The 26,687-nt window shown below is 47.9% G+C and overlaps 1 protein-coding gene across 1 annotated transcript in view; it reads right to left on the bottom strand.

Moving 5' to 3' along the window:
- Positions 1-26,687, bottom strand: part of LOC105745771 (anthrax toxin receptor 2-like) — a 68,454-nt gene that overhangs the window by 31,040 nt on the left and 10,727 nt on the right. Inside the window, exons 2-9 of the mRNA XM_058299528.1 lie at positions 8,876-8,947; positions 8,171-8,242; positions 6,462-6,546; positions 6,323-6,356; positions 5,246-5,325; positions 5,100-5,168; positions 4,683-4,760; positions 4,504-4,564 (exon numbers count right to left, since the gene is read on the bottom strand). Coding sequence (XP_058155511.1) covers positions 4,504-4,564; positions 4,683-4,760; positions 5,100-5,168; positions 5,246-5,325; positions 6,323-6,356; positions 6,462-6,546; positions 8,171-8,242; positions 8,876-8,947 — 551 coding nt within the window. The remainder of the gene's footprint in view (positions 1-4,503; positions 4,565-4,682; positions 4,761-5,099; positions 5,169-5,245; positions 5,326-6,322; positions 6,357-6,461; positions 6,547-8,170; positions 8,243-8,875; positions 8,948-26,687) is intronic.

Here is a 26,687-nt window from a genome sequence, read left to right as displayed (position 1 = left end):
ACATAGATACATACACAAACATGATTCTCACACATGCCCATGAACACACATAAACACACATGGATATGCATGCATACACATACACAACAACCCAAATATACACATACACATGCATGTACACACATCATGATATCCACATGCACACACACATGAAGTCTGAAACACATACACACAAACATGCACACATACACACATACAGGTTCATGCTCCTATTATACTCGTATCTGTGCACAAAAGCATGCCTGCACACACACACGATTGTTCTGGTCCACTAGGCTGCCGAAAGCAATATACCAGAAAGGGGTTGGCTTTTACAGTGGGGATTTATTAGCGTACAAGTTCATGGTTCTGAGCCTTGGAAAGGTCCAAATCAAGGCACCATCAAGATGGTACCTTCCTCCTGAAGACCACCAGCTGCCAGTGACCTCGCCTCCTCTGTCACACCACAAGGTCCTTGTTGGCATCTGCTGGTCTCCCTCCTCTTCCAGGCTGTTGCTTCCAGCTTCTTCCTTCCATGGCTTTCTTTCTCTTTGTGTGGATTTCATTGTCTTATAAGGACTCCAATAAGAGGATTAAGACCCACCCTGAGCCAGGCCTTAACTGAAGGAACCTCATCAAAAGGCCCTACTTACCATAGGTCCACACCCACGGGAATGGATCAGCTTTAAGAACATACTTTTCTGGGGTTTATACACGTTCAAACCATCACACTCTGCCCCGTGAATCCAAAAAGACATGCTCTTTCTATACTGAAATACATTCATTCCATCACAATATCCCAGAGCCTTAATTCATTTCAGTAATAATATTAAGTAAACTTCTCATCAAAAGCAGTTACAGCTGTCATCTGTCCTGGGGCACAATTCCTCTGGCTGTGGACCTGGGGACTCAGAGCACAAGTTACCTGCTTCCAAGAGACACAGAAGGGATAGTCATAGGACAAACATTCCCACTGCCATAGGGAGAAATTGGAAGGAAAACAGGGGTCACAGGTCCCAAACAATTCCAAAACCCTTCAGGTCAGACCCATGAGATTTCCAGGTCTGAGAGTCATTATGGAACAATGGTGTGACCTCAGGCCCTAGTACATCAGAAGCCCCACCCTTTCCAGGTGCTTGCACAGAGTCCCTGCCGCCACAAACACTGGGGTGAAGGCTTGTCAAGCATCTGAGTGGCAAACATCCTCTCTGCAATTCCACAGGCATCTGAGAAACCTGGCATGGTGGCACTCTTCCACAACAAGGCAGAAGGCCACCATCTCCAAGCTCCAAGGCATACTCACACCTTCCACATGGAAGTGCTAACCTCCAAGCTCCCAGGTGTACTCACACCTTCCATATGGCAGGGCTGACCTCCAAGCTCCTGTGTGTACTCAAACCTTCCACATGGCAGGCTGAGCTCCAAGCTCCTGGGTGTACTCACACCTCCACATGGCAGGGCTGAGCTCCAAGCTCCTGTGTGTACTCACACCTTCCACATGGCAGGGCTGAGCTCCAAGCTCCTGTGTGTACTCACACCTCCACATGGCAGGGCTGAGCTCCAAGCTCCTGTGTGTACTCACACCTTCCACATGGCAGGGCTGAGCTCCAAGCTCCTGTGTGTACTCAAACCTTCCACATGGCAGAGCTGAGCTCCAAGCTCCTGGGTGTACTCACACCTCCACATGGAAGGGCTGAGCTCCAAGCTCCTGTGCGTACTCACACCTCCACATGGCAGGGCTGAGCTCCAAGCTCCTGTGTGTACTCACACCTCCACATGGCAGGGCTGAGCTCCAAGCTCCTGTGTGTACTCATACCTTCCACATGGCAGGGCTGAGCTCCAAGCTCCTGGGTGTACTCACACCTCCACATGGCAGGGCTGAGCTCCAAGCTCCTGTGTGTACTCACACCTTCCACATGGCAGGGCTGAGCTCCAAGCTCCTGTGTGTACTCAAACCTTCCACATGGCAGAGCTGAGCTCCAAGCTCCTGGGTGTACTCACACCTCCACATGGCAGAGCTGAGCTCCAAGCTCCTGTGTGTACTCAAACCTTCCACATGGCAGAGCTGAGCTCCAAGATCCTGGGTGTACTCACACCTCCACATGGCAGAGCTGAGCTCCAAGCTCCTTTGCGTACTCACACCTCCACATGGCAGGGCTGAGCTCCAAGCTCCTGTGTGTACTCACACCTCCACATGGCAGGGCTGAGCTCTAAGCTCCTGTGTGTACTCAAACCTTCCACATGGCAGGGCTGAGCTCCAAGCTCCCGGACATACTCACACCTTCCACATGGCAGGACTGAGCTCCAAACTCCTGTGTGTACTCACACCTCCACATGGCAGGCCTGAGCTCTAAGCTCCTGTGTGTACTCACACTTCCACATGGCAGGGCTGAGCTCCACGCTCCCGGACATATTCACACCTTCCACATAGCAGGGCTGACCTCCAAGCTCCTGTGTGTACTCAAACCTTCCACATGGCAGGGATGACCTCCAAGCTCCCAGGTGTACTCATACCTCCACAAGGCAGGGCTGAGCTCCAAGCTCCTGTGTCTACTCACACCTTCCATAGAGCAGGGCTGACCTCCAAGCTCATGGGTGTACTCACACCTTCCACATGGGAGGGCTGACCTCCAAGCTCCTGGGTGTACTCACACCTTCCACATGGCAGGGCTGATCTCCAGGCTCCTGGGTGTACTCACACCTTCCACATGGCAGGGCTGACCTCCACACTCCCGGGTGTACTCACACCTCCACATGGCAGGGCTGACCTCCAGCTTCCTGGGCATACTCACACCTTGGCTGGGCTGGTCTGCTCTCTTGGCTGAATACTGTCTACAGTGCAGATCTCAGCTGCCATCATTGTGCCTATGAAGTTATTTTTCCATCAGTCTACCCCTTTTCTGTTCCTTATAGACCAAACTGGTAATGGCTCCATTCATACAGATTTTGCAAAAAACGTGTTGGTTTCACAGGTAGAATACTGGGGTCCAGGCCATAAGACAAAGGACCTTCCAGAGATCCTCCCTGGATGGTTGTGTTCCCAGTCCTGATACACACTGACGACCGGCTCCCTGTTCAGGGATGTTTTCACATGGGGCACTATTCTCTGGGGACTTGCTTTTCAGAAGCTCAGAATTTACCACCCATCAATATCTGCTCTCTTTGTGCCCATCAGTTCAGTCCTCAGCTTATCCCTTTCCTCTCACATTTTACTATGAGCTGCAAGGAGAAGCCAGGCTGCATTTTCTACATTTAGTCTCATATCTCCTCAGCTACATTTCCAAGCTTGTCATTTCCAAATTCTATCATCTTCCATATGATATCAGGACTCAATTTTGCCAAATTCTCTGCCATTTTAAAACAAGGATTGCCTTTCTTCCAGTTTGCAATGACACATTCATCATCTCTGACTGAGGCCTCATCGGAAGTTCCTTTAGCATCTGTGTTTCTACCAAAAATCTCTTCAAAGTACTCTGGGCCTTTTCTATCACGCTTTGCCCAATTCTTCCCACCTCTACTCTCTCTCCCTTCTAACAGTTTTTTAAACATTTTAGGTATTTGCACTAGCAGCTACCCACTTTCCTGGTACCAAGGTCTATTCCAGTTTGCTAGGTTGCTGACAGCAACATACCAGAAATGAGTTGACTTTTACAGTGGGGATTTATTAGCATATAAGCTTACAGTTCTGAGGCCTTGGAAAGGTCCAAACAAGGCATCATCAGGATGATACTTTGTTCCTGAAGATGGGCTGTTGGGACCCTGGACTCCTCTGTCACATGGCATGGGGTGCATCTGCTGATCTCTCTCTTCACTTCTGGGTTTCATTACTTCCAGAATCTTGCTTCTGTGGCTTTCTCACTCTTTTTCTGAATAATCAACCCAAATGCCCATCAACAGATGGATGGATAAACAAAATGTCATTTATACATACAATGGAATACTACTCAGCTGTAAGAAGGAATACAGTACTAACACATGAGATAATATGGATGAATCTTGAGGACCTTATGTTGAGTGAAGCACGCCAGGCATTGAAGGACAAATACTACATGACCTCTCTGATATGAATAAAGCAAGTCAAGCTCTCTCAGAGAGCTGGAGACTAGAAGATAGGCTTACAGGAAATAGGGGGAAAGAAGAAGGTTGTGAGCCATTGTCCACCTGGGCAAAATCTATCATTCACTTTAAACAACTCCAGTAAGAGGACTGAGAACGTCCCTGGGCCATGCCTTAACTAAAGAAACCTCATCAAAAGGCCCTACATGCAATAGATTTACACCCACAGGAATGGAATAGCTGTAAGAACATGCATTTCAGGGGTCCATGCAGCTTCAAACCACCACCACAACACATGTATATACACACACAAAAACATGCCGACACACACATGCACACATACAGACTCATGCAGAGGCACACACCTACACACACACCCATATGTATGCACACACACACATACATATACACATACACAAGCAGACACACACACACCTCTGTCTACACCAGTGACACCTCAGCCCTTACCTCCCATGCAGACACTGGTAGGCTCCAAAGATTTAATTTCGATACAGCTCTTCTCAATTACCTAGAATCCACAGTGGGCAAGAGGGCAGGGTGTGAGCTGTGGGGAGATTCTCGACAAGCCCCTCCTCACTTGCAGCTTCTCACACCCATCGGCGTTCTCACATCCAGTTCCCACTCACCTGGGAACTGATGCTTGACAGGGAGTCCAGATCAGGGACCCCAAACATATGGTCCTTGGAGTCTGCAATTCCTTCCAGCTATGAGGGAGAGGAGGTGGTTGGGACGTACAGCCAGGGCATGGAAGGGGCAGCTGCTTCCACAAACGGGACAGTGCCTGGCCAACACGTCAGGGTCTGGGCAGTGTTTCCCTGGAACTAGATCCTTCCATCTGCAGGAGAACTCATGGGGGGCGGCCTCCACCCTCAGCTGGGGTACAACCGAACCCACCAACTCCATCCTTTAAAGTGGATGGGGTAGACTCAAGTAATTGGGGGGGGGTTAGGATGGCATCCCTGGGCTACCCAGGGAAAGCAGCCTCTGACACCTGCCCCCAAACAGGCTCAAGGGTGGCCCCTGCGTTACCTGCTCTCACTTACCTGTTTTTGCTCAAATTCATTTGCGCCAATGGCGAAAACGATTGCTCCCATCTTCCGAGCCTTTTGAGCCTAAGAGAAAGAAGGCGTTGAGTAGAATTCCCCAGAATCAGTGCAGCATAATGGCTGTAACGATGGATTGGACTCACTTCCTCCGCAGCCAGCCGGTCTGCCCCTTCAGGTATTTTTGCAGCCGTCAGAGCATAGACAATGCTGGTGACCTTCTTACCTGGAGGACAAGCAAAGAGGGCCCAGGTGGGAACGGGACCTTGGGTGCACCAGGGAGCCGTGGCGGCAGAACCTCAGGGCTGCCCGTGCGGGCAAGGTCTGAGCAGCTCACTGGGAGGCGCATGTGCCGGCCACCCTACTCTGCAGGCTTTCAGCAGAGAAGGGCCTGAGCCCAGGACCCACCTGGCAGACAGGAGTCCAAGCCCACCTCAGGGCCCCTCCTGCCAGGCTGCCCCACCCTCCCCCACCAGATGGTACCACCTGTGCCAGGAAGGGAAACCCAGCTCATGCACCTGACAGGTGCAAGACTCCAGAACAGCAGGGAGACCACAGGCTGACCTGCCGTAATGGGTAGGCTGCAGGTTCAGGGTAAGGGCTCCTTGAGCTGGGCTGGCCTCGGGGTTCCTGCCAGTGTCCTGGGCCCCAGAGCCCCTGGCCAAGGCCCTTGATGGGGGACCATGCACCCAGCTAAGGGCTCTGCAAAACCCAGTGCAGGCCCCTGGGAAGCCTGGAAGGACGTCATTCCTGGTCTGAGGACAGCACCCAACACCATCAGGGAGGGAGGCACAGGGTGAAAGGAAGAAGAGCTGAAAGCCACAGTGCAGCTCAGAGGGCACAGCAGGCAGCAAAGGGCGGCAATCAAGAAGATCCATAAACCAAATCCTACGTCTGTGCGGGAACATTGGCTGCTTCCTTTTCTTTTCCCAAGTGCAGGTCAGAGAGGGAAATGGCCTCACCTGGACACACCTGCAGCCTCTCAAGACCAAAGGTGCAGGCAGGTACCTGCACCTTTATGAGAACTAAGGTTCTCATAAAGGCGAGGTGGGTATTACCTTAGCCTCCTTGTCCAGGGGAGGAATCTGTAACTCAGAGACCGTAAGGAACTTTCTCCAACTCAGAGCTAGAATGTGGGGGAGGGATTGGGACCCGAACGCGCTGATGCCCAAGCCCGGCTTTGCCCTCGGCCCCTGAGCCCACGGCGGGCAGGAGGGGCTTACCTCCAGTGGCGGCTTTTCTGATCATCATATTTGCCTGCAAAAAAGGAAGGAAATGTTGGGACAAGGGGTTTAGATGAACAAGGAGCACTCCAAGAATGCAGTCAGGCGGGATGAAAGCCCCAGGCTCCAGCAGCTGTACCTTCTCTAGTCCTTCATTCACGTATGAAAATGTCACGAGAATGGGCTCAACTGTTAGTCTCCGAAGGCCTTGTTGAAGATATTCTCTGAAATGCAACATGGAAAAGGCATTGGAGGTGGGCGTGGCCCTCCCCCGTCACTCTGCGTGGACGTGCAAGGACGCGGGTGCATCTCACACGCAGACAGGGCTCCGCTGTCCCCATGGGCTCGACCTGGCTTGCTGGGTGCATCCCTGACCCACAGCACCCAGCCCCCAGCCCCAGGGGCCCTGCCTCTGACCATCCTCTCCACAGTGGGGGCATCCCTGCATGTGCAGCTGTGAGGCAGCACTCACGAGGGACCAGTGTTTCCGTGGAATTCCTGGGGGACCGCCGGCAGGCGGCCCACGGGAGACTGAGTTTGGGAAAGCTCGTCCTGCTTCTCCACTGCCCACCCCCTCCTCTGTTCAGCAGCCCCCTGTGCGGGGGTGTGGACTCAGTGCCACTAGATGCTTGTGTCAGTGCTAGAGGAAGCAGCAAATAGGCCTGAGAGGGTTCCTGGGCTGCTGTGGGAGAAAGGCCAAAAGCTGGGAGGAGCGTGGGCTGTGAGCAGAGGGCGGGGCAGTGGGGGTGGCCTCACAGGCCTGCCCAGCCCAGGAGGTGGGGCTGGGACCCCTGGAGGCTGGTGTGCAGGCTCCGCCTCCCTGGGCAAGCCCCTCCTCTTGCAGATGCCTCTTCCCCTAGGAAACCCCCCTCCCAGGTCTCACTCTCCTGACAGCCCAGCTGGGGCCACCCAGTCCCTGTGCTCTGGCCTCTGCCCCCACAGCAGACCCTCCATGACCCTGCACCCACCACCCATGGCCACACACTCTCCACACCCCCCCAGGGGGTCAGGCTCCCTCTGCTCCCAGGCCCAGGGCCCCTTCAGGCCCCACCCCACCCCTCTGCCCCACCCCTCCTCAGCTCGGGCAGGGAGCACCTGTGGGAGCACCAGTCCCAGGCCGCCCCAGCTCTGCTGCAGGCCACGCGCCCCCAGAGCTGATGCTTGAGGACTTGGGGCTCCCTGCACGTGTCCCTCCTGCATGGCTCCCACAGCCTCCTGCCTGGGGGGGGGCCTTCCTGGCCCAGGCATGCTCCCCCTGGACACCACAGCCCCACCCAGGGGCCTTCCAAGACTTGCTTCCTCCCACCTCCAAACCCACATGACACCCACTCCCCCTCCATGCTCTCACCCCTGCCCAGAGCATCAGCCCTTGCAGCTCCTCCTGGAGCACCATGGGGAGGCCTGGCCCCCCCGGTGCCCCCTCTCGAGTGCTGCCTCCTGCTTCCCCTGCTGCCCTGGCTTCCCTCCAAGGTGCGGGCAGCGTGCTCTGCTCCACCCCCAGGCATCACCCACAGGATGACATATCCCCAGGTCTCATTTGGGCTCCCCACTCGGCATGGGGCCCCAGCGCTGGTGTCCCCAAGTGCCTGGACCCTGCATCCACCAGGCACTTCCCCAGCCCCACCCCCAGGCTTTGTGACCCCCTTCAGGCCACTGCATGCCCCCAGCTGTGCCCGCCCCATGCTTGCAGGACCCTGCCCTTGGGCTCCTCTTTTTGACCCACTCTGGCTTCCCCGGACCCTTCGCTCCAGCACCCTGACTGCCCCCATTGTCCCGCCTGGCACTGGGGCTCACTCCTCACTGCCCTGCCGGGCCTCTGGGTCCACCGAGGGCGTCCAGGGGTCTTACTCGTCTGAGGTGAGGTCCATGGACACGTAGCCCCGAGAGTCGAACGTGATGAAGCAAATCCGCATTTTTGGGCTGCGAGGAAGTGCCCACTTGTGAGAGGCCACTCACAGCTGGAAGCCGCACACCCAGGCAGCCAGGCCAGGCCACAGCCCAGCTGCCCACTCCCTACCACATCTCACGTTTGAGCCCACTCCCCACCAGACAGTGCCGACAACTTGAGTGAAGGATTTGGAGGCTTCACGCAAGAGCGGGTGCCAGGATAGCATTCTGCCCAACTCTAGAGCCCACACCCCAGAAGATGCATGTGCACACCTGCACACACCTGCACACACCTGCACCTGCATCTCTGAGACATCTCCCTTCTACTGTGATATTCTTGCAGTTCTGTCCCTCCTTCCTTTCTGCCATCTCCCCTCCTCCCTCCTCCACCAATTAGCCCCCTCTGGGGAGTTGGTCACCACCTCCCTGTCTTGGCCATGGATGGTCTTTACTGAGCTCCCCCCCCCTTGGCACCACCCCTCGGTCACCACCGGGGGCATCCACTGGCATCTGTCCATGTGTCCTCTGCTCTGGCTCAGAGCACTGGGCTCGGGGCTCCCACCCGAGGGACGTGCAGACCCCTAGAGGCTCCAAGGGATATGTGCTCTGCCTGACCAGGGCCAAGCTCCCACAGCCCAAGGGGCCTGCAGCTCGGAGAAGCCTTACTTCTTTAATTTATTTGCGATGTCGGCAACAAGGTTGCAAATGCTTTTCCAGTTTTTCCCCACAAATGTCGACCTGAGGACAAGAGGGCATGGGTCAGGGGGATGAGGTGCCCTGTCGGGCAAGAGGGCAGGGAGAGTTTCTACCTGTCCCCCAATTCCAGCAGCCTCTCTAACAGGCACCTCCCTCCCGCACACAGCCTTGGAGAGCAACAGCCCTCAGGCCCCATGGCGCATCTGGTGAGCAGGGCAGGGGGTGCCCCCAGCCCATTTGCCCAGGTCAGAGGAGCTTCCTGGACCAGGGCCCTCCAGTGCTGAAGCTGAGTCAGCCCCAGGCAGATGGAGGTGTGGACCCTGGAGGGGCCAAGAGGGCCAGGATGGGGGCGGTGGATTGGCTGGCTGAGCCCATCAGGTACTGACCAGCAGGGAAAGCCACAGGCCCTCCCACCCACACTTTCAGGTACTTTCTCCCTCTGAGTAAATGGAGAAGCTTCTCCAGGTTGTGTTCAGTGCCTGGAAGAAGTGAGGTGGTTGGAGAAGGCTGAGGCCCCTTCTGGCCAGGTGGGAAGCTGCTTGTGTCTATGTATCTCCCCTGGGTTCAAGGTCTTTGCATGTCCACAGATCTGTTGTGTACAGCTTTGTGGAGCTGGGCATGACTCAGGTTATGGAGGGAAGTGGCAGGTGCCTGGGTTCCTTGCAGGCCTGCAGTCTGAAGGCCTGCAGAGGTAAGTCATGGGGGCAAGGCTGGCCCCAGGCCTCCTTGTTCCCTGCTGGCTCTCTCCCTGGATCTGGGACCACTCAGGTCTCCCCTAAGCCATGCATCAGAGGGACCAACCCACAGGGAGGCCCTTCCTTTCCCTTCCAGCAGTTAATGTACCTTTGGGCAGTTTGGAGCTCTGTATCCCATAAAAAACATGTTCTGAAACCAAATCCATTACTCTGGGTATGAACCCTTGAGGATAAGGACTTTGATGAGGTTGCCTCAGTAGTATGTGGTCCACGATGGGTCCTAATCCTGTTACTGAAGACCTTATAGGTAAGGTCACAGAGAAAAAGCCACAGAGGGAGCAGCTGGAAGGTAAAAGTCAACAGAGCCCAGAAGAGAAGGGGGAGACCAGGAGAGGCTGCCATGTGCATTGCATCATGACATAGGGGCTCAGGACCAAAGACCTAAACAGCCTGCCCTGGGAGGCCAGTCTTCAGGAAGAAAGCATCATCTTGGCTTGGACCTCTCTCAGCGTCAAAACCGTGAGCCAATAAATTTTTTTGTCTTTATTTATTTTTCAATATTAAATTAAAAAAATATGAGGTCCCCATATACCCCCCACCCCCCTTACCCCACTCCTCCTACAACAACCTCCTCCAACATCATGGGACACTCGCTGCACTCGGTGAACTCATCTATGAGCACTGCTGCACCACCTGGTCAGTGGTCCACATTTAAGTCCATACTCTCCCCCAGTCCACCCAGTGGGCCATGGGAGAACACACAATGTCCAGTAACTGTCCCTGCAGTATCACCCAGGACAACTCCAAGTCCGGAAAATGCCCCCACATCACATATTTTCTTCCCACTCCCCACCCCCAGCAGCCACCATGGCCACTTTCTCCACCTCAATGCCACATTTACTTCCATCACTAATCACAATTCCAGAATAGAGCATCAGCAAGTCCTCTCTAATCCATACTCCACTCCTCCATCCTGTGGACCCTGGGATGGTTATGTCCACTCCACCTCTGTATCAAGAGGGGGCTTAGCTTCCACTTGGATGATGGATGCAGTTCTCCTGTTTGCAGTTGTAGGCACTCTTGGCTCCCTGGTGTGGTGGTTGACCTTCTTCACCTCCCTGTTAGCTGGCTTTTTGTTTAATCCAACCCACTGTATGGTATTTGCTTTAGCAATGAGGAAACTAAAACAATTCTCAATGTCCTGTTTACAGACATTGCTATACACCCAAGAGCAAACTTCTCCTCCCCTCCCTCCTTACTGCCTCCTCTAGGCTTTGTCTAGAACTGTCAGCAGGGCAGTGCTCCAGCATGTATTCACCAAATGCAATGAATGTGTCTTACTGATAAAAGAGGATGTTGATGTGGGAGGAGCGGGGGTGGGGGGTGGGGAGTGGAGTATATGGGAACTTTCGTTTTTTAACGTAAGAGTTGTGTGATGTATTTATCTTTTTAAAAAAAATTTTAAATAAGTAAAACTGCCAGCAGACAATGAGGAAACTAAGGACAGATGGTTCTAATGATATCAGGATTATCATTTATGGGGTATTTATATCCCAGGCACTTTTAATGCATGACTTCGAATTCCAGGACAACCTGATGACCCAGTGTTACTATCATTTCACAGATGGGATAACTGAGGGTCAGGCGGGTCAAGTCGTTGGCCACACTTTCTGGGGCTAGCATGGATAAGAACCCATCTCCAATCACAAAGCACCTGCTCTGCCCATTGCAGGAGGCACAGGCACTCTGGGTCCTATCTAGCATTGGACAACTTCTGGACTGCAAAGCTCTAACTTCTGAAAAGGCACCCACAGTACAGACTTTACCCTTGGCAGCCCACAGGAAAAAGTACAAGGCCCCTCCTTTTCCTAGCTAATGCTAACACTTCTCTCTACTCTTCTCTTCTTGCCCTGAGTGAAAAGGCCCTTCCAAAGAATTACAATTACAAGAATATTTATAGGAAGCAAGAGTCGTCAGCTCACACACAACATCTAGGAAAGTTCCCAGTTTGAGATGATTTTGAAGGAGGGTCTAGACTACAAAAAGAAAGCAAGGGCTTATGGCCAGTAGAATGAGTCACAGGATACCCAAAGACTGGAGAAGGACATGGTGTGGAATAGCAAAAAGCTTCTGGCACAACAAGCTGCAATAGTGTTTTTGTGCCCCCCTTTTAGATGAGAATGGACAAAGATGGTCAGACACTCGAGCAACACCTCAGCTCTTAAAATTTGTGACCAAAATATCAGTACCTACAGCAACAACCAGAAAAATTCAGAAGAATTAGTGAGCAGGATAAAATGTAAAAATTCTGCAATTCATAGTCTCAGAGAATTAAGAGAATATCTATGAAAAAATTGGGAAGCTAGTTATATAAGAGGGAAGCTTCTACATAATCAGAAAACATGGGAAACTAAAAGATCCCTGAAGTAACAAGATAAAAATAAACATAACAAATAATTAAAAACTAAATAACACCATAATAAATAGCTCAGCTATAAACAATATTTATATTGTAATGGCAAAGTAAGCAATAAATATTTAGTATGAAATTATTTAACTCTGTTGGGAAAATGGAAGAGGTCAAGAGATAATATGTAAACTTTAATAAGAAACTGCACTCAGTACAACCATGTTATCAGAATAATGTGCAACATGCTCACAAAAGAAGAGGTTTTGCAAGTGGCTGCTTCTGGAGGGTAGGAGTGGAGGTCAGGAGATGGGAGGTTAATTTTCAGTTTAGATGGGGCCATTCCTGCAGGGTATGAAAATGTTGGTCCATGCAAGGAAACCTGACCTAAAATTCAGAGTTATCTTCACAGTGTCTCCGTAAAGAATGTGTCCCTGGGCACTGGACATGTGTGAGTGGAGGTAGATTAGCAGTGCAGTTCTATCCCCAGGTGGAGATTGAGCCTGATGACCTGTGAGGTCACTAACCACTCTCTGAGCTGTGAATCCTGAAACCAAGCAGCAAAGAAGACAGGGTGGAAAAAATATGTTTCAGCATCAAGCCTGTACCTTCCTCCTGATCTTCCCACTGCCTGAATATACTGAGGTCAAACCACAAAAGCCACATGGGGCCATTGGCCTGCAAGGGCATCCAGTGAGCCACTAGGTCTCAAGCATCTTGGGGAGAGGCCCCAACATTTAGCTACTAGGACCGTCTGGAGCAGGCTGATGCTTCTTGGACAGTGAGATGACAACTCCCAGCAGGAAGTGGTGGATGGCATGAGTGCCAGAGGAAAGGACAGGAAGCTGCAGGTGGGACCAGGCATCCCATCCAACCTTTACCCTGGAATGCCCTTTATTCCACACCTGCACATCAGCCACAGGTGCCTCCTTGTGGACTTGTGAGGGGTCCTGAGAAGGTGAAAACAAGAGAACATGGATGGCCCTCTGAAAGGGAGAGCACAGATTAACTGCTGCCTTGCCTGGCTCTATTCATCCTTGTGCATCTGCTGCCTTCCTAAGGTCAGTTCCTGGAACAGACTTAATCCAGCAGTACACCAAGATCTCAAGGATGCTGAGAAAGGGGGTACAAGTCACAGCCAAGGCTGTAGGGAAGCTGTGCAGCAGCCTATTTTGTGGGTTGAAAGAATTTTGTTGGAAGATTCCAGGCTCACTGCCTCAGGCCGTTGGCTAGATCTCTGCTGTGACACTGGCTCAGGCCTGGTTTGAACTGGGGGGCCCAGGCTGCAGCTCCCTGAGGCAAGCTGTGTGACATCTCAAAAAAAAGATGGGCCAAGTGCATGTCACAAGCCAAAGGGAGAAGAAGGGACACTCGGAGATGCCCAGGAGAGGAGCAGGACAGGCAGGACCTCTCCCCTTTTGGAAGAGAATTTAGGACAGGTTCTAGATCTGTCATCAGCCTATCAGAAGCCGCTTCTCAACCATCTACTCCAGGTCCAAGAAATAATTAACCAGCTGAAATACTTTGGCCTTCCTTCAGTTAAATCCCCCCCAAATTTGGCTGCAAACCCCAGACATGAAGAAGCAACAGGATGGTCCAAATCCAAGGCGCTCATGGGGAGGCTGCACACAGAGCTGGTTAAGAAAGAACCGAGGGATTTTGCATCCTGACCTCAAGATCTCTAAGCATGGAGAGGGGCGGGCCTGGCTCGTGTCCCACAGAGCCTGGCCTGGAACCCAGGTCGGGATGCTTGGCATGTGCTCTGAGGCCTGGGTGCTGCCAGAAAAGAGCCATGTTGCGGGCAGACAAAGGGTGTGGGTGGGTACTGTGGGTTCTACAGAGAGTGGAGGCTGGTGGGGGCAGCCCTGGATGTCCCTTCCCACCTCCCTTGCCTGTGGGGCTATCCCCCCACCAGGGGGCTTTGGCGTGGGCCCTGGAACATCAAAGGCTATCCCAGCTGCAGGGATCTTGGCTGACAGCTGAGGACAGGCACAGCCAACCCAGCAGAGACCCAGGCGAGGGCTTCCTCACTCAACCTGAGCCTTTCCTTTTCTGCAAAAAGAATTGAGAGTGGTCCTGCCTCGTTCTGGTAGAAACCTGGAAGGGTAAAGCTGCAACTGAGAAGGAACATTCCTTCCTTCTTCACAGGGTCGAGGCACCAGGCTGCGTTCCTCCAGTGTTGCCATCCAGCCTGATGGAGGCGGGGCTGGAGACCGAGGAGGAATGTCAGTGTGTGGCTCTGACTCAAGGCCCCCAGAGCAGAAAGCCAGTCAGGGACCCTCAGGGACTGCAGCATGCCATCAGCAGAACACTGGAGACTATGGGAAGAGCATGTCCTTGATCGGGCCTTACTGTGGGACTTCGAAACCCATGAGCCAATAAAAGGCTGTTCTAAGCTGACTCGTTGTGTGCCTCAACAGCGTCAGCAAACCAAGACAGTTTTTGGTACTGGGAGTGGGGTGCTGCTTTTAAAATTATCTAAACATATGGAAGTGGCTTTAGAATTGGATAATGGGTGAGGGTTGGAAGAATGTGAAGCATTTGATTTAAAAAAAAAAAAACCTAGATTACTTTGAAGAGAAGATTGGTAGAAAACTGTATATTGGTGGGTGGACCTGTGGCACCGGCGCCAGAAGCCGCGTTTTCTGGAGGCTTTGCATTACTGGGAAATTCATAAGCCCTGAGCGGCCTATCAGGGGGTTAACAGGACAGGAGGCCTTTGCAGACTGATTTGGGGAGACAAATGGGAGTTTTATTGCGAAGCGGGGGAATTTTTGATTGCGGACACAAATAATAGCACTTCCGCCTAGAGCCCCGGCCCCCCCAAGCCTGGCTGCCAATCTGCAGTGGACTTAAATTGATAGCAATAAAGAGACATCACCAGGGTCTGGCAGGGTGAGAGACATCTGGAAGCTGATTAGGGGAATATTTTGTGAAGCGTGGGAATTTCGGTTTTGGACTGTTATCAGCGTTTCCAGCTGGAGCCCCACCCCCGGGCCTGGCTATTGATCTGTGTCATTAAATTGGCTGCAGTGTAGAGGTGCCCCCAGGAGGCCGTTCTGGGGGTTTACAGGGTGGGAGGGGTCCTGAAGTCAAATTGGTGATACATCCACAGAATAGACCCCAGTGAGTGAGTGAATTGTGGGGTTCAGACACACAGGATACAGTTTGTGGATGTGATCTCACCCATAGGGCTGGCACCCAGCTGTGGGGATCCCTGAAGGCTGTGTTGTACTGCGGTGCTCCCAGGCTCTCTGTTAACTGGACTTGAAGTTGCCAGGTCTGAGTCCCCTAAACCCTGGTGGCCCACACCCCAGAGACTCACATCTCTTGAGTCTTCAATATCTCAGACTTTCCATCCCTGAATCCATCATGCCTTGAGGTCCATCTGAAGTCCTTGAATGTCCTAGCCCTCAACGTTTGTGTTTTTTCTTTTTTGTTTTGTTTTGTTTTGTGTTTATATTTATTTTATTTTATTATTATTTTTTTAATGTCCTGATTGCTAACATTGCATTATTCCCTAGTCTTTTCTCACAGCATATCCCCAAAAGTCTTTTTTTTTCAGTTATTTAGGGTTTTTTGTTGTTGTTGTTGTTGCTGTTGTGGTTGGTGTATATCTTTTTTTCCTTTTCCCTACCTGTTCCCTGCCCTTTACCCACCCCCTTTTTCTATCTTCCTTTCTTCTCTTTTTTTTTCTCTCTCTCTTGTCCCTCATTTTCTTCTTATTTTATTTTATCTTAATTATACAGTAGGTGCTGCAGGGAACACCTCACATTTGCTGGGTTTCCTCATTTTCCACTGCCTCATTTCTGTGTGAATTGATTTTGGCTACCTACACTACAACCTTTCCCCTACATCTTGATATCCTTCATCATCTACTGTCTCTCCTATATTCCACCTCCCTTTCTTTGATCCACAAAGTGTCTAACTAAATTTCTAATATCTTTGTTTTGTTTTCTGTCTGTTATCCACTCTTGAAACTATTGCCTTTCTTTTCTCTTTCCCTCTTTAACAAAAATACTAGCTTTTTAATTCATACCATATTCCTCCCATATTCAGTCAACTACCTTATTATAGGTACTCTACCTCCTGCTATAACTCTACACAACTTACATGAATCTAATATCCATCCTCCCAGATCTCATACTGTTGCTCTGTTAACATTTATCACCAATACTACTTTACACTTTTTCCTTGCTTACATAATTGCCTTTCCCTGGCACTAATACTTTCCTTTAAAGTGAACTCAACCAGCAATAAGAAATTAGAATAAGAAGAACAAAGTGACAAAGAGAAGATATAACACTTATGCAAAAACAACAGCTAATTAATCCCCAAGACTAGACAAAGAAGCTAAGGAACTGATTAAACCTGTCAAGATAAAATGACCAGACAGCAACAAAAACTAAAAACCAAAACAGTAATCAGGAAAACATGGCTGAATCCAGTGAATAAACTAAAAATCAGGAAGGGGAGCAGAACTTCGCACAAGTAATTAAAGATCTCAGAACATTTATCACTGACAAATTTAATGAAGTAAAGGAAGAGGTTAACAACTTGAAGACAACACTTGGAGGGGAAATTGCAGACATATGCAAAAAGATAACAGATATGATGAGAATGAACACCACAGTTCAAGAAATCAAAAATAACTTGCAGCAAATATCAGCAGACTAGAAGAGGCAGAGAAGAGAATTAGTGATGTGGAAGACAGTACATCAGAAATCAAACAGATAGTAGAACTGGTTGATAAAAAGATAGAAAAAATCCAGCTAGGACTTAGGGACCTGAATGATAATACAAAATGCTCAGACATACGTATTATAGGCATCCCAGAAGGAGAAGAGAAGGGAAAGGGGTCAGAAGGAGTATTGCAGGAAATAATGGCTGAAAACTTCCCAAATCTACTGAAAGAGACAGATGTACATATCCAAGAAGCACAGCACACCCCAATCGTCATAAACCCCAACAGGCCCACCCCAAGACATATACTTGTCAAATTATCCAACACTCAAGATAAAGAGAAAATTCTAAAAGCAGCAAGAGAAAAGAAAACCATCACATACAAGGGAAGCTCCATAAGATTAAGTGCTGATTTCTCATATGAAACCATGGAGGCAAGAAGGCAGTGGTATGATATAGTCAAGGAACTAAAGGAAAAAAATTTCCAACCGAGAACACTCTACCAGCTAAACTAGCATTCAAAAATGATGGAGAGTTCAAAATATTCACAGATAAACAGAAACTGAAAGAGTATGCCAACAAGAAACCTCCCCTTCAAGAAATTCTAAAGGGAGTTCTGCAGGAAGAAAGGAAAAAACAGGACAGGCAGAGTTAGAGGAGAGTGTAAGAGCAACAAAAAAGATAAAAAGAGAAGGGGGAAAAAAAGCAAAAAAATATGACAAACACAAGTCCAATCAAAATATGGCTAACACAAATAATTCCTGGAAAGTAATAACACTGAATGTCAATGGGTTAAACTCACCTATCAAAAGATTCAGACTGAGACATTGGATAAGGGAATATGACCCATCTATATGCTGTCTACAAGAGACACATCTTTGACCCAGAGACTCATGGAGGCTGAAAGTGAATGGTTGGAAAACAATCATATAAGCAAACAATAACCCCAAAAAAGCCAGGAGTAGCTATATTAATATCAGACAACATAGACTTTAAATGCAAAACAATTGTGAGAGGCAAAGAAGGATACTACATTTTAGTGAAAGGGACCATCTGTCAAGAAGATCAAACAATCATAAATATTTATGCTCCTAACAAGGGTGCCTCTAAATAGATGAGGCAAACACTGGAAAAACTAAGTGAAAGAATAGATGCATCTACAATTATAGTGGGGGATTTTAATACACCACTATCAACTCTGGACAGAACATCTCAAAAGAGAATCACTAAAGAAACAAAATATTTTAACAGTATATTAGAGGAGCTGGATCTAATAGACATATATAGATCATAACAGCCACACACAGCAGGATATACATTTTTTTTAGCACACACGGATCATTCTCCAAGATAGACCATATGCTAGGCCACAAAGAAAGGCTTAATGAATTCAGAAAGATCAAAATCATACAAAATAATATCTCTGACCACAGTGGAGTGAAGCTGGAAATTTGCAGGGGTCAGAGGCCCAGATTTCACACCATGATTTGGAAATTAAACAGCACATTCTTCAAAAAAACAGTGGGTCAAAGAGGAAATCTCAAAAGAAATCAATGACTACCTTGAAACAAATGATAATGGTAACACAACATACCAAAATTTATGGGATGCAGCAAAAGCAGTACTGAGAGGGAAATTTATAGCCATAAATTCATATATCAAAAAAGAAGAAAGAGTAAAAATTGAAGAACTAACTGCACATTTGGAGGAATTACAAAAAAAACAAAAACAAAATAATCCAACAGAAAGAAGGAAGGAAATAACAAAGATAAGAGGAAAACTAAGTGAAATAGAAAATAAAGCACTTGAAAAGATACACAAGACCAAGAGCTGGTTTTTTGAGAAGATGAACAAAATTGACAAACCTTTAGTGAGACTAACAAAGAAAAAAAGAGAGAAGATGCAAATATACAAAATAAGAAATGAGAAAGGAGATATCACCACTGGCCTCACAGAAATAAAGACTATCATAAGAGGATACTTTGAAAAACTATATTCCAACAAAAATGACAATTCAGAGGGAATGGACAAATTCCTAGAAACATATAAGCAGCCCATATTGATGAAAGAAGAAATTGATGATCTCAACAAACCAATCACAAGTAAAGAGATAGAATCAGTCATTAAAAACCTCCCAACTAAGAAGAGCCCAGGGCCAGACGGCTTCATAGGTGAACTCTACAAAACATTTTGGTAAGAACTAACACCAATCCTGCTGAAACTATTACAAAAAATCGAAACAGAAGGAACATTGCCTAACTCCTTCTATGATGCCAACATTACCCTATTACCAAAGCCAAACAAAGACACCACAAGAAAGGAAAATTACAGACCAATTTCTCTAATGAACCTAGACACAAAAATACTTAACAAAATACTTGTTAATCATATTTGACAACACATTAAAAGAATTATACACCACAACCAAGTGGGATTCATTCCAGGTAAGCAAGGATGGTTCAACATAAGGAAATCAATCAATGTAATACACCATATAAAGAGATTGAAGGAAAAAATCACATGATCATATCTATAGATGCAGAAAAAGCATTTGACAAAATACAGCACCCTTTCCTGATAAAAACACTCCAAAAGATCGGAATACAAGGAAATTTTTTGAACATGATTGCGGTGGCTTGCTCGGTCGGTAGAGGTGGGGTTGCACTGCCCCACGTTGGGCGCCAGCTGCGGCGGCTTCCTCGGTCGGTAGAGGTGGGGTCTGGCTGTGGACGAGGGGTCGGTCCAGCTCAGGACGAGGGGTCAGTCCCGCTTGGGACGAGGGATCGGTCCCGCTTGGGACGAGGGGTCGGTCCGGCAGCAGACGAGGGGTCGGTCTTCAGGGGTTGCGCGGTTCGGCTGACGGGGTCGCCCGACGAAGCCGGCGATGAAGGGGTCGCCCAGAGAAGCAGGCGACAAACTGGGGACAAGGGAGGCCAGGCCCTTGTTGGGGGCTCTCAGGACTGGAGGGCGCACGGCAGAAGAACTACCGCGGAGACGAGGTAAACATGCAGGTCCACTTTATTGAGGGAGAGGCAACAGTTTTATAGGGGCTGGGGAAGGCTGATTGGTCTAAGCCATGCCCTGTTCTGATTGGTTGCCGGTGAAAGGTCAGTGGGCGGTACTGGATGGGGGAGGGGTGGTGGTTAGGGATTGGCTGTCACTGTTGCTGGGGGAAGGGGCAGGGTTTAGGGATTGGTGGCTGCTGTTGCTGGGGTGGAGGGCAGACTTGAGTTTCCCGCCCATGCCTGGCTGTTGCTGCTGTCGGGGGGAGGGAAAAGGGCAGACTGGATTTTTCCGCCCACGCCTGGCTGTTGCTGCTGTCGGGGGAGGGGAAAAGGGCAGACTGGAATTTTCCACCCTGTGCCTGCACAGGGAGAAAGAAGAAGAAAGGTGCCGCCCCACAGGCATCGTGTGGTGCCATCCGGGAGGAGGGGCAGCCACGGAAGCATGGCTGCCGAGAAGGGGAGACCCGAGGGCACTCTGCGCCCATGCCGAGCTCCCTTCAGGCGTGGCGGTGAGTCCGACCAACCACCCTATTATGGGGGCAGAGGCTTGGCCTGCCGCAGCTGCTCCCCCGCCAGGCCAGCAAACCACGCTTCAGCCCAAGGGGTGACCGCACATGATAAAGAGTATATATGAAAAACCTACAGCCAACATTGTTTACAATGGAGAAATCCTAAAATTCTTCCCTCTAAACTCAGGAATAAGATAAGGATGCCCATTGTCTCCTCTTCTAATTAATGTTGTCTTAGAAGTACTTGCTCGAGCACTGAGGCAAGAACCAGATATAAAAGGCATTCAAATTGGAAAGGAAGAAGTCAAAATTTCATTATTTGCTGATGACATGATCCTATACATAGAAAACCCTGAGAGATCTACAACAAAGCTTCTAGAACTCATAAATGAATTTAGTAAAGTTGCAGGTTATAAGATCAATGTGCAAAAATCAGTAGCACTTCTTACACCAATAATGAGCAAGCTCAGGAGGAAATCAAGAAACAAATGCCATTTACAATAGTAAATTAAAAAAATCAAATATTTAGGAATAAATTGAACTAAAGATGTAAAAAACTTATACACTGAGAACTATACAAGACTGTTCAAGGAAATCAAAGAAGACCTAAATAAATGGAAGAATATTCCTTGTTCATAGATAGGAAGACTAAATATTATTAAGATGTCTATCCTACCAAAACTGATCTACACATTCAATGCAATCTCAATAAAAATCAACACAGCCTTCTTTAAGGAACTACAAAAACTAACTATGAAATTTATTTGGAAAGGAAAGAGGCCCCGAATAACCAAAGACATTTTGAAAAAGAAAAATGAAATTGGAGGAATCACACTACCTGACGTCAAAACATACTACAAAGCTACAGTAGTGAAAACAGCATGGTATTGGCATAAGGAGAGACACACAGACCAATGGAATCGAATTGAAAGTTCTGATATAGAATCTCATATATATAGGCATATAATATTCGATAAAGCCACCAAGCCCTCTCAACTGGGAGAGAATGGCCTATTCAACAAATGGTGCCTGGAGAACTGGATATCCATATGTAGAAGAATGAAAGAGGATTACCATCTCACATCTTATACAAAGATCAATTCAAAATGGATCAAAGACCTAAATATAAGAGCCAAGACCATAAAGACCTTGGAAAGCAGTGTAGGGAAACATCTACAGGACCTTGTAATAGGAAATGGCTTCATGAATATCACACCAAAAGCACGAGCAGCAAAAGAACAAATAGATAAATGGGACTTCCTCAAAATTAAAGCCTTCTGCACCTCAAAGGAGTTTGTCAAGAAAGTAAAAAGGGAACCCACACAATGGGAGAAAATATTTGGCAACCATATATCTGATAAGAGACTTATAACTTGCATATATAAAGAAATCATATATCTTTTAAACAAAAAGATAAACAACCCATTTAAAAAATGGGAAAAAGATTTAAACAGACACTTCTCCAAAGAAGAAATACAAATGGCTAAAAAGCACATGAAAAAATGTTCCAAATCTCTAGCTATCAGGGAAATGCAAATCAAAACTACAATGAGATACCATCTTACTCCCATAAGATTGGCAGCTATGAAAAAAAAAACAGAAGAATACAAATGCTGAAGAGGATGTGAAGAAATGGGAACACTCATCCACTGCTGGTGGGAATGCAGAAGGATACAACCATTCTGGAGGACAGTCTGGTGGTTTCTCAAAAAACTAACCATAGATTTGCCATAGGACCCAGCAATACCACTGCTGGGTATATACCCAGCAGAACTGAAAACAAGGACATAAACCAATATATGCACACCAATGTTCATAGCAGCATTGTTCACTATCGCCAAAAGTTGGAATCAACCCAAATGCCCATCAACAGATGAGTGGATCAATAAAATGTGGTATATACACACAATGGAATACTACGCAGCTGTAAGAACAAATACACTACAAACACACGTGATAACATGGATGAATCTTGAGAACCTTATGTTGAGTGAAGCAACCCAGGCATTGAAGGACAAATACTACATGACCTCAATGATATGAAATAAGCAACCTGCCTCAGAGAGCTAGAGACTGGAAGATAGGCTTACAAGAAGTCAGGGGGTGGAGGAAGGATGTGAGCCGACGTCTGCAGGGGTGGAATCTATGATGAGCTGGCAGTAAGTATGAGCACAAAGAAGAGATAAAATGGGGGCAAGGGGTTGCCTTTGGGTGGGGCTTTGCAGGTTTGATGGGGGCTGGGGATGGGCAGACGGGTAATATTGCCCAAAAAATTGGGGGAAGGGAGGGGCAACATACGAACCTAGGAGAGTGTCAGGTGTTGGTTGAGAGTAAAATGCTTAGAAAACCATATCAAAATATAATTAGGAGGGTTACCTGTTTAGGATGCTCGGAGGGGATGGTCTGACACAGGACGGACTCCTGGGGAATGTCTGAATGCTCATTTTGCCAGGGTGGGTTGTACCATTGGGTAGAGACCCAAGTAGTGAGAGTGGGGGTGGACCCACATCCTGAGGAGGACCAATGCCATCAAATAGAGGGAACTGTATCTCTCGAGAGAAAGGGTGGCTCCCAGGGCATTAGGGCAGTTGAGAAAGTCAGGCCCTGAACACTGTTGCAAGTATCTCTGGACGTGGCTCCTCGGGAAATGGAGATTGGCTGTCGCTGTGGGCCCCAAGGGGAGGGGAAAATCGATGTTGAATGGATGGAACCAAGGTAAATGTGAGGGTAAGAGAGGAATTTCATGAGAGTACACAGGGATGGATATAAAACATGTAATATTACACCAAAAATGTATAGGGGACGACAGACTAATAATATAAACCATAATGTAAAACATAGGATAACTAAAAATTTAGAAAACTGTATATCCTAAAGCATGGACCACAATGTAAGCACAGATGTCACCTTGTTTGAAAGCTATTGTCTCAGAGTCTGTACATCAGTTTAAGTAAATATGATATGAATGTTATAAGATTATCACTGTGGAAGGGAAAGGGTTTTATGGTGGATGTGTGGGAGTACTGTATATTGTATATATGAATTACTGTGATCTAAGGCTCTTGTGAAGAGAAGCTCAATAATTAGGAAAAAAGAAAAGAAAAAGATAGGATGTAGAATTTTTCCAAATCAATACGTATTCTATATCTAACCTTTAAACTCATCGTTATATTCCATTTTACTATAAAGGGAACCTGACATTATATTGGGCTTCACTTTTCAGGAAGTTTTGGATCACAGAGTGGTTCAACAATGGCAGTGAAGGAATACTGGTATGGGATGTTATTGACAGGCGATATATGGCTGACAGGGAGTTATACATGGCATATGTCCAGGGTGCATGGTAATGTTTGGATATACTCATAGTAGAAACAATTAAAAACAACACCTGGGGGATACTGGGTTACTGGCTGGGGGGGGCTTTTTCGTGGTCCCTAGGGGAGCAGCAGCAGTCCCCCATGTGCAACAGTAAGGACCAGGAAGGAATGAGGGTCCAACAGTGAGCCCCTGATACTAATGACTATGCTTGTGAGCCTATATGCCTGAAATAAGAACAAGGCCTAGAGCAGCACTGTGCCTAGGAGTTTCCTCCTGACAGCCTTCATGTTACTCAAATGTGGCCAGTCTTGAAGCCAAACTCAGCATGTAAATGCAATGCATTCCCCCCAGCGTGGGACATGACACCTGGGGATGAGCCTCTCTGGCACCGAGGGATCACTACCAAGTACCAGTTGATGATACAACTAGAAAATGACCTTGAATTAAAGGTTCAATGTGGACCAGCAGAATATCCCTGTCTACATATAATAACAGGAGTTTAAAATGCTGTTTCACCTAAATTAAGGGGGAAATGGAAAGGACAAGTGAGTTTATATGGCTATGAGTCTCTAAAAAAGAGTCTGGAGCTTGTCAGAAGGATTGCCCTTATGCACACCTGAGCAGAGCCTCAAAGACAGATAAAGTCGATACAACCCCAGGTATTGGTCCTTTTGAGGGCTAAAGAGACCCACAGGTTCTATGGTCATGGCAGATGGGTTTCACTGCCATGCCAGTTGACCCTTCCGTGGAGCTGGTGTTTCTGCGTGATGGAGCTGGACTCAGATGGGATCTCTTTTCACAAGACTTTCATGCTACTTTACTGGAATTGTAGTTGGTACTGGGGTTTAAGATATATCTAGGGGATTTGAATCTCTGGATTGACAACATGATAGCCAGGCACAGACCTCAACAGACGTCAGCTCCTACACTCTGATTTATTGGACTTACTCCACTCAGCTAACATGGAGTTGAAGAATGTCAACCACCACACCACGGAGCCTAGAGTACCTACAACTGACATAGATGTGGAATGGACACAACCATGCCAAGGTCCACAGGAAGGAGGAATACAGTAAGGATCAGAGTGGACTTAATGATAGTCTATTCATGAACTATTGTGGTTAATAATCGAGAAAATGTGGCATTGATGTGGAAAAAGTGGTCATGGTGGCTGCTGGGTGTGAGGAAGGGGAGGAAGAGAAGAGATGTGGATGCATTCTTGGGACTTGGAGTTGTCCTGGGTGGTGCCCCAGGGACAATTGCCGGATGTTGTATGTCCTCCCATGGCCGACTGGATGGAACGAGGGAAAGTGTGGGCTATGGTGTGGAACACGGGACATGGGGTGCTGCGATGCCCGGAGATGTACTCACCAGATGCAATGGATGTGACATGATTATGGGGGAGAGTGTTATTGGGGGTCGAGTGGTGGGGTGGGGGCAGTGGGGGCAAATGGGGACCTCATATTTTTTAATGTAATATCTTTTTAAAAAATGAATACATTGAGTAGAATTTGGAAAAAAAAAGAATTAAACAAAAAAAAGAAAAGTGTATATTAAAAGTAAATTGTATACAGTATCTATTTGGTTTGAGCCTAAAGTTTTGGTAATGAAGGGTGGTGATGGTTGCACTGCATTGTGAATGTAATTAGCAACACTGATTCATAGCCCTGAATTACATTGTGAATGTGGTTAAAGGGGAAATGTCAGGTTGTATATGTGTTACTAGATTAAAATTTTTAAAGAAAACTTAGGATTGTACAACTCAGGCAGAGAACCATTGTAAACTATGGACTACAGTTAATAATACAATTATAAAAATGTCCTTTCATGAATTGTAACAAATGTAAAACACTAATGTAAGGTATTAATAATAGGGTGGTATATTTGAATTCTTTTTCTTGCATGATTTTTCTGTAAGTCTACAACTTTTCTAATAAAAAAAAGAAATTGGCAAGCGTTTCTGGCGAGGGTTCAGAAATAATTGAAAGGTGTATAGAAAGTTTCTATCAACTTAGAGAACACTTGTATTGCAATGAACATCATGTTCATAGAAATATGGACATCAAAAGTGCTTCTGGTGAGGCCTTAGGAGGAAATGATGAATGTGTTCTTGGAAACTGGAAGAAAGGCAATCCTTATTATGTAGCAATGAACTTGGTGAAATTGTGTACCTAAGCTGGATGGAAGACAACACTTGTAAGTGAGCTCTTGGATGTTTAGCTAGGAAATTTCCAAGGTAAGTGTGGAAAATGCTGCCTGGTATCTCCTTGCTATTTTTAGCAAATTGAGGGAGGGAAAACAGGTCTAAAAGGAACGAGCTATTGATGCTTTGGAAAGTTCTCAGCAGATCAAGACAACATATTCTGATTAGGCATGGAAACAGCTCTATTAGGGCCCTCCCCGAGATATGAGAAAGGCAGCTCCCAAGAACACGGTCCCACAGGAGGCTTTGGTTGAACTGAAATTTGCAAAGATTAGGTGTATGACTCATGGATCCAACCAGCCCCCTCAGAGGAAGTCAGGCTTGAAAATGCATTTATCCAGGAAGGATATGTGGGAAATCCTTTTGTCTGGTAGCATGGGCACTCTTGAACTGCATGCAAAACTGACAAGAATTTTGAGAACTTTTTGAGTACAGGCACTGCCAGCCTTGGCACAGAGGGTCAGAGATGGGACAAAATCAAGAAAAAATGACTGCAGAGGCAGAGCCATGGAAGCAGAAGTCTGGGCTAACTCTTCTCCTTTGCACTTCGGTCCTTGATTCCGTCCTTCCTCCTTCATATCCATTCTCTCCACAGATGCCAAAGGCTCTTTTTTTTTTTTTAAAGATTTATTTATTTATTTAATTCCCCCCCCCTCCCCTGGTTGTCTGTTCTTGGTGTCTGTTTGCTGCGTCTTGTTTCTTTGTCTGCTTCTGTTGTCGTCAGCTGCATGGGAAGTGTGGGCAGCGCCATTCCTGGGCAGGCTGCACTTTCTTTTCACGCTGGTCGGCTTTCCTCATGGGCGCACTCCTTGCGCGTGGGGTTCCCCCACGCGGGGGACACCCTTGCGTGGCACGGCACTCCCTGCGCGCATCAGCACTGCACATGGCCAGCTCCACACGGGTCAAGGAGGCCCGGGGTTTGAACCGCGGACCTCCCATATGGTAGACGGACGCCCTAACCA

Source organism: Dasypus novemcinctus, chromosome 6 (genome assembly GCF_030445035.2).
Source record: "Dasypus novemcinctus isolate mDasNov1 chromosome 6, mDasNov1.1.hap2, whole genome shotgun sequence".
Taxonomy (NCBI): domain Eukaryota; kingdom Metazoa; phylum Chordata; class Mammalia; order Cingulata; family Dasypodidae; genus Dasypus; species Dasypus novemcinctus.
The sequence above is the reverse complement of the archived record's forward strand: the minus strand, read 5'-3'. Positions and strand labels throughout refer to the sequence as shown.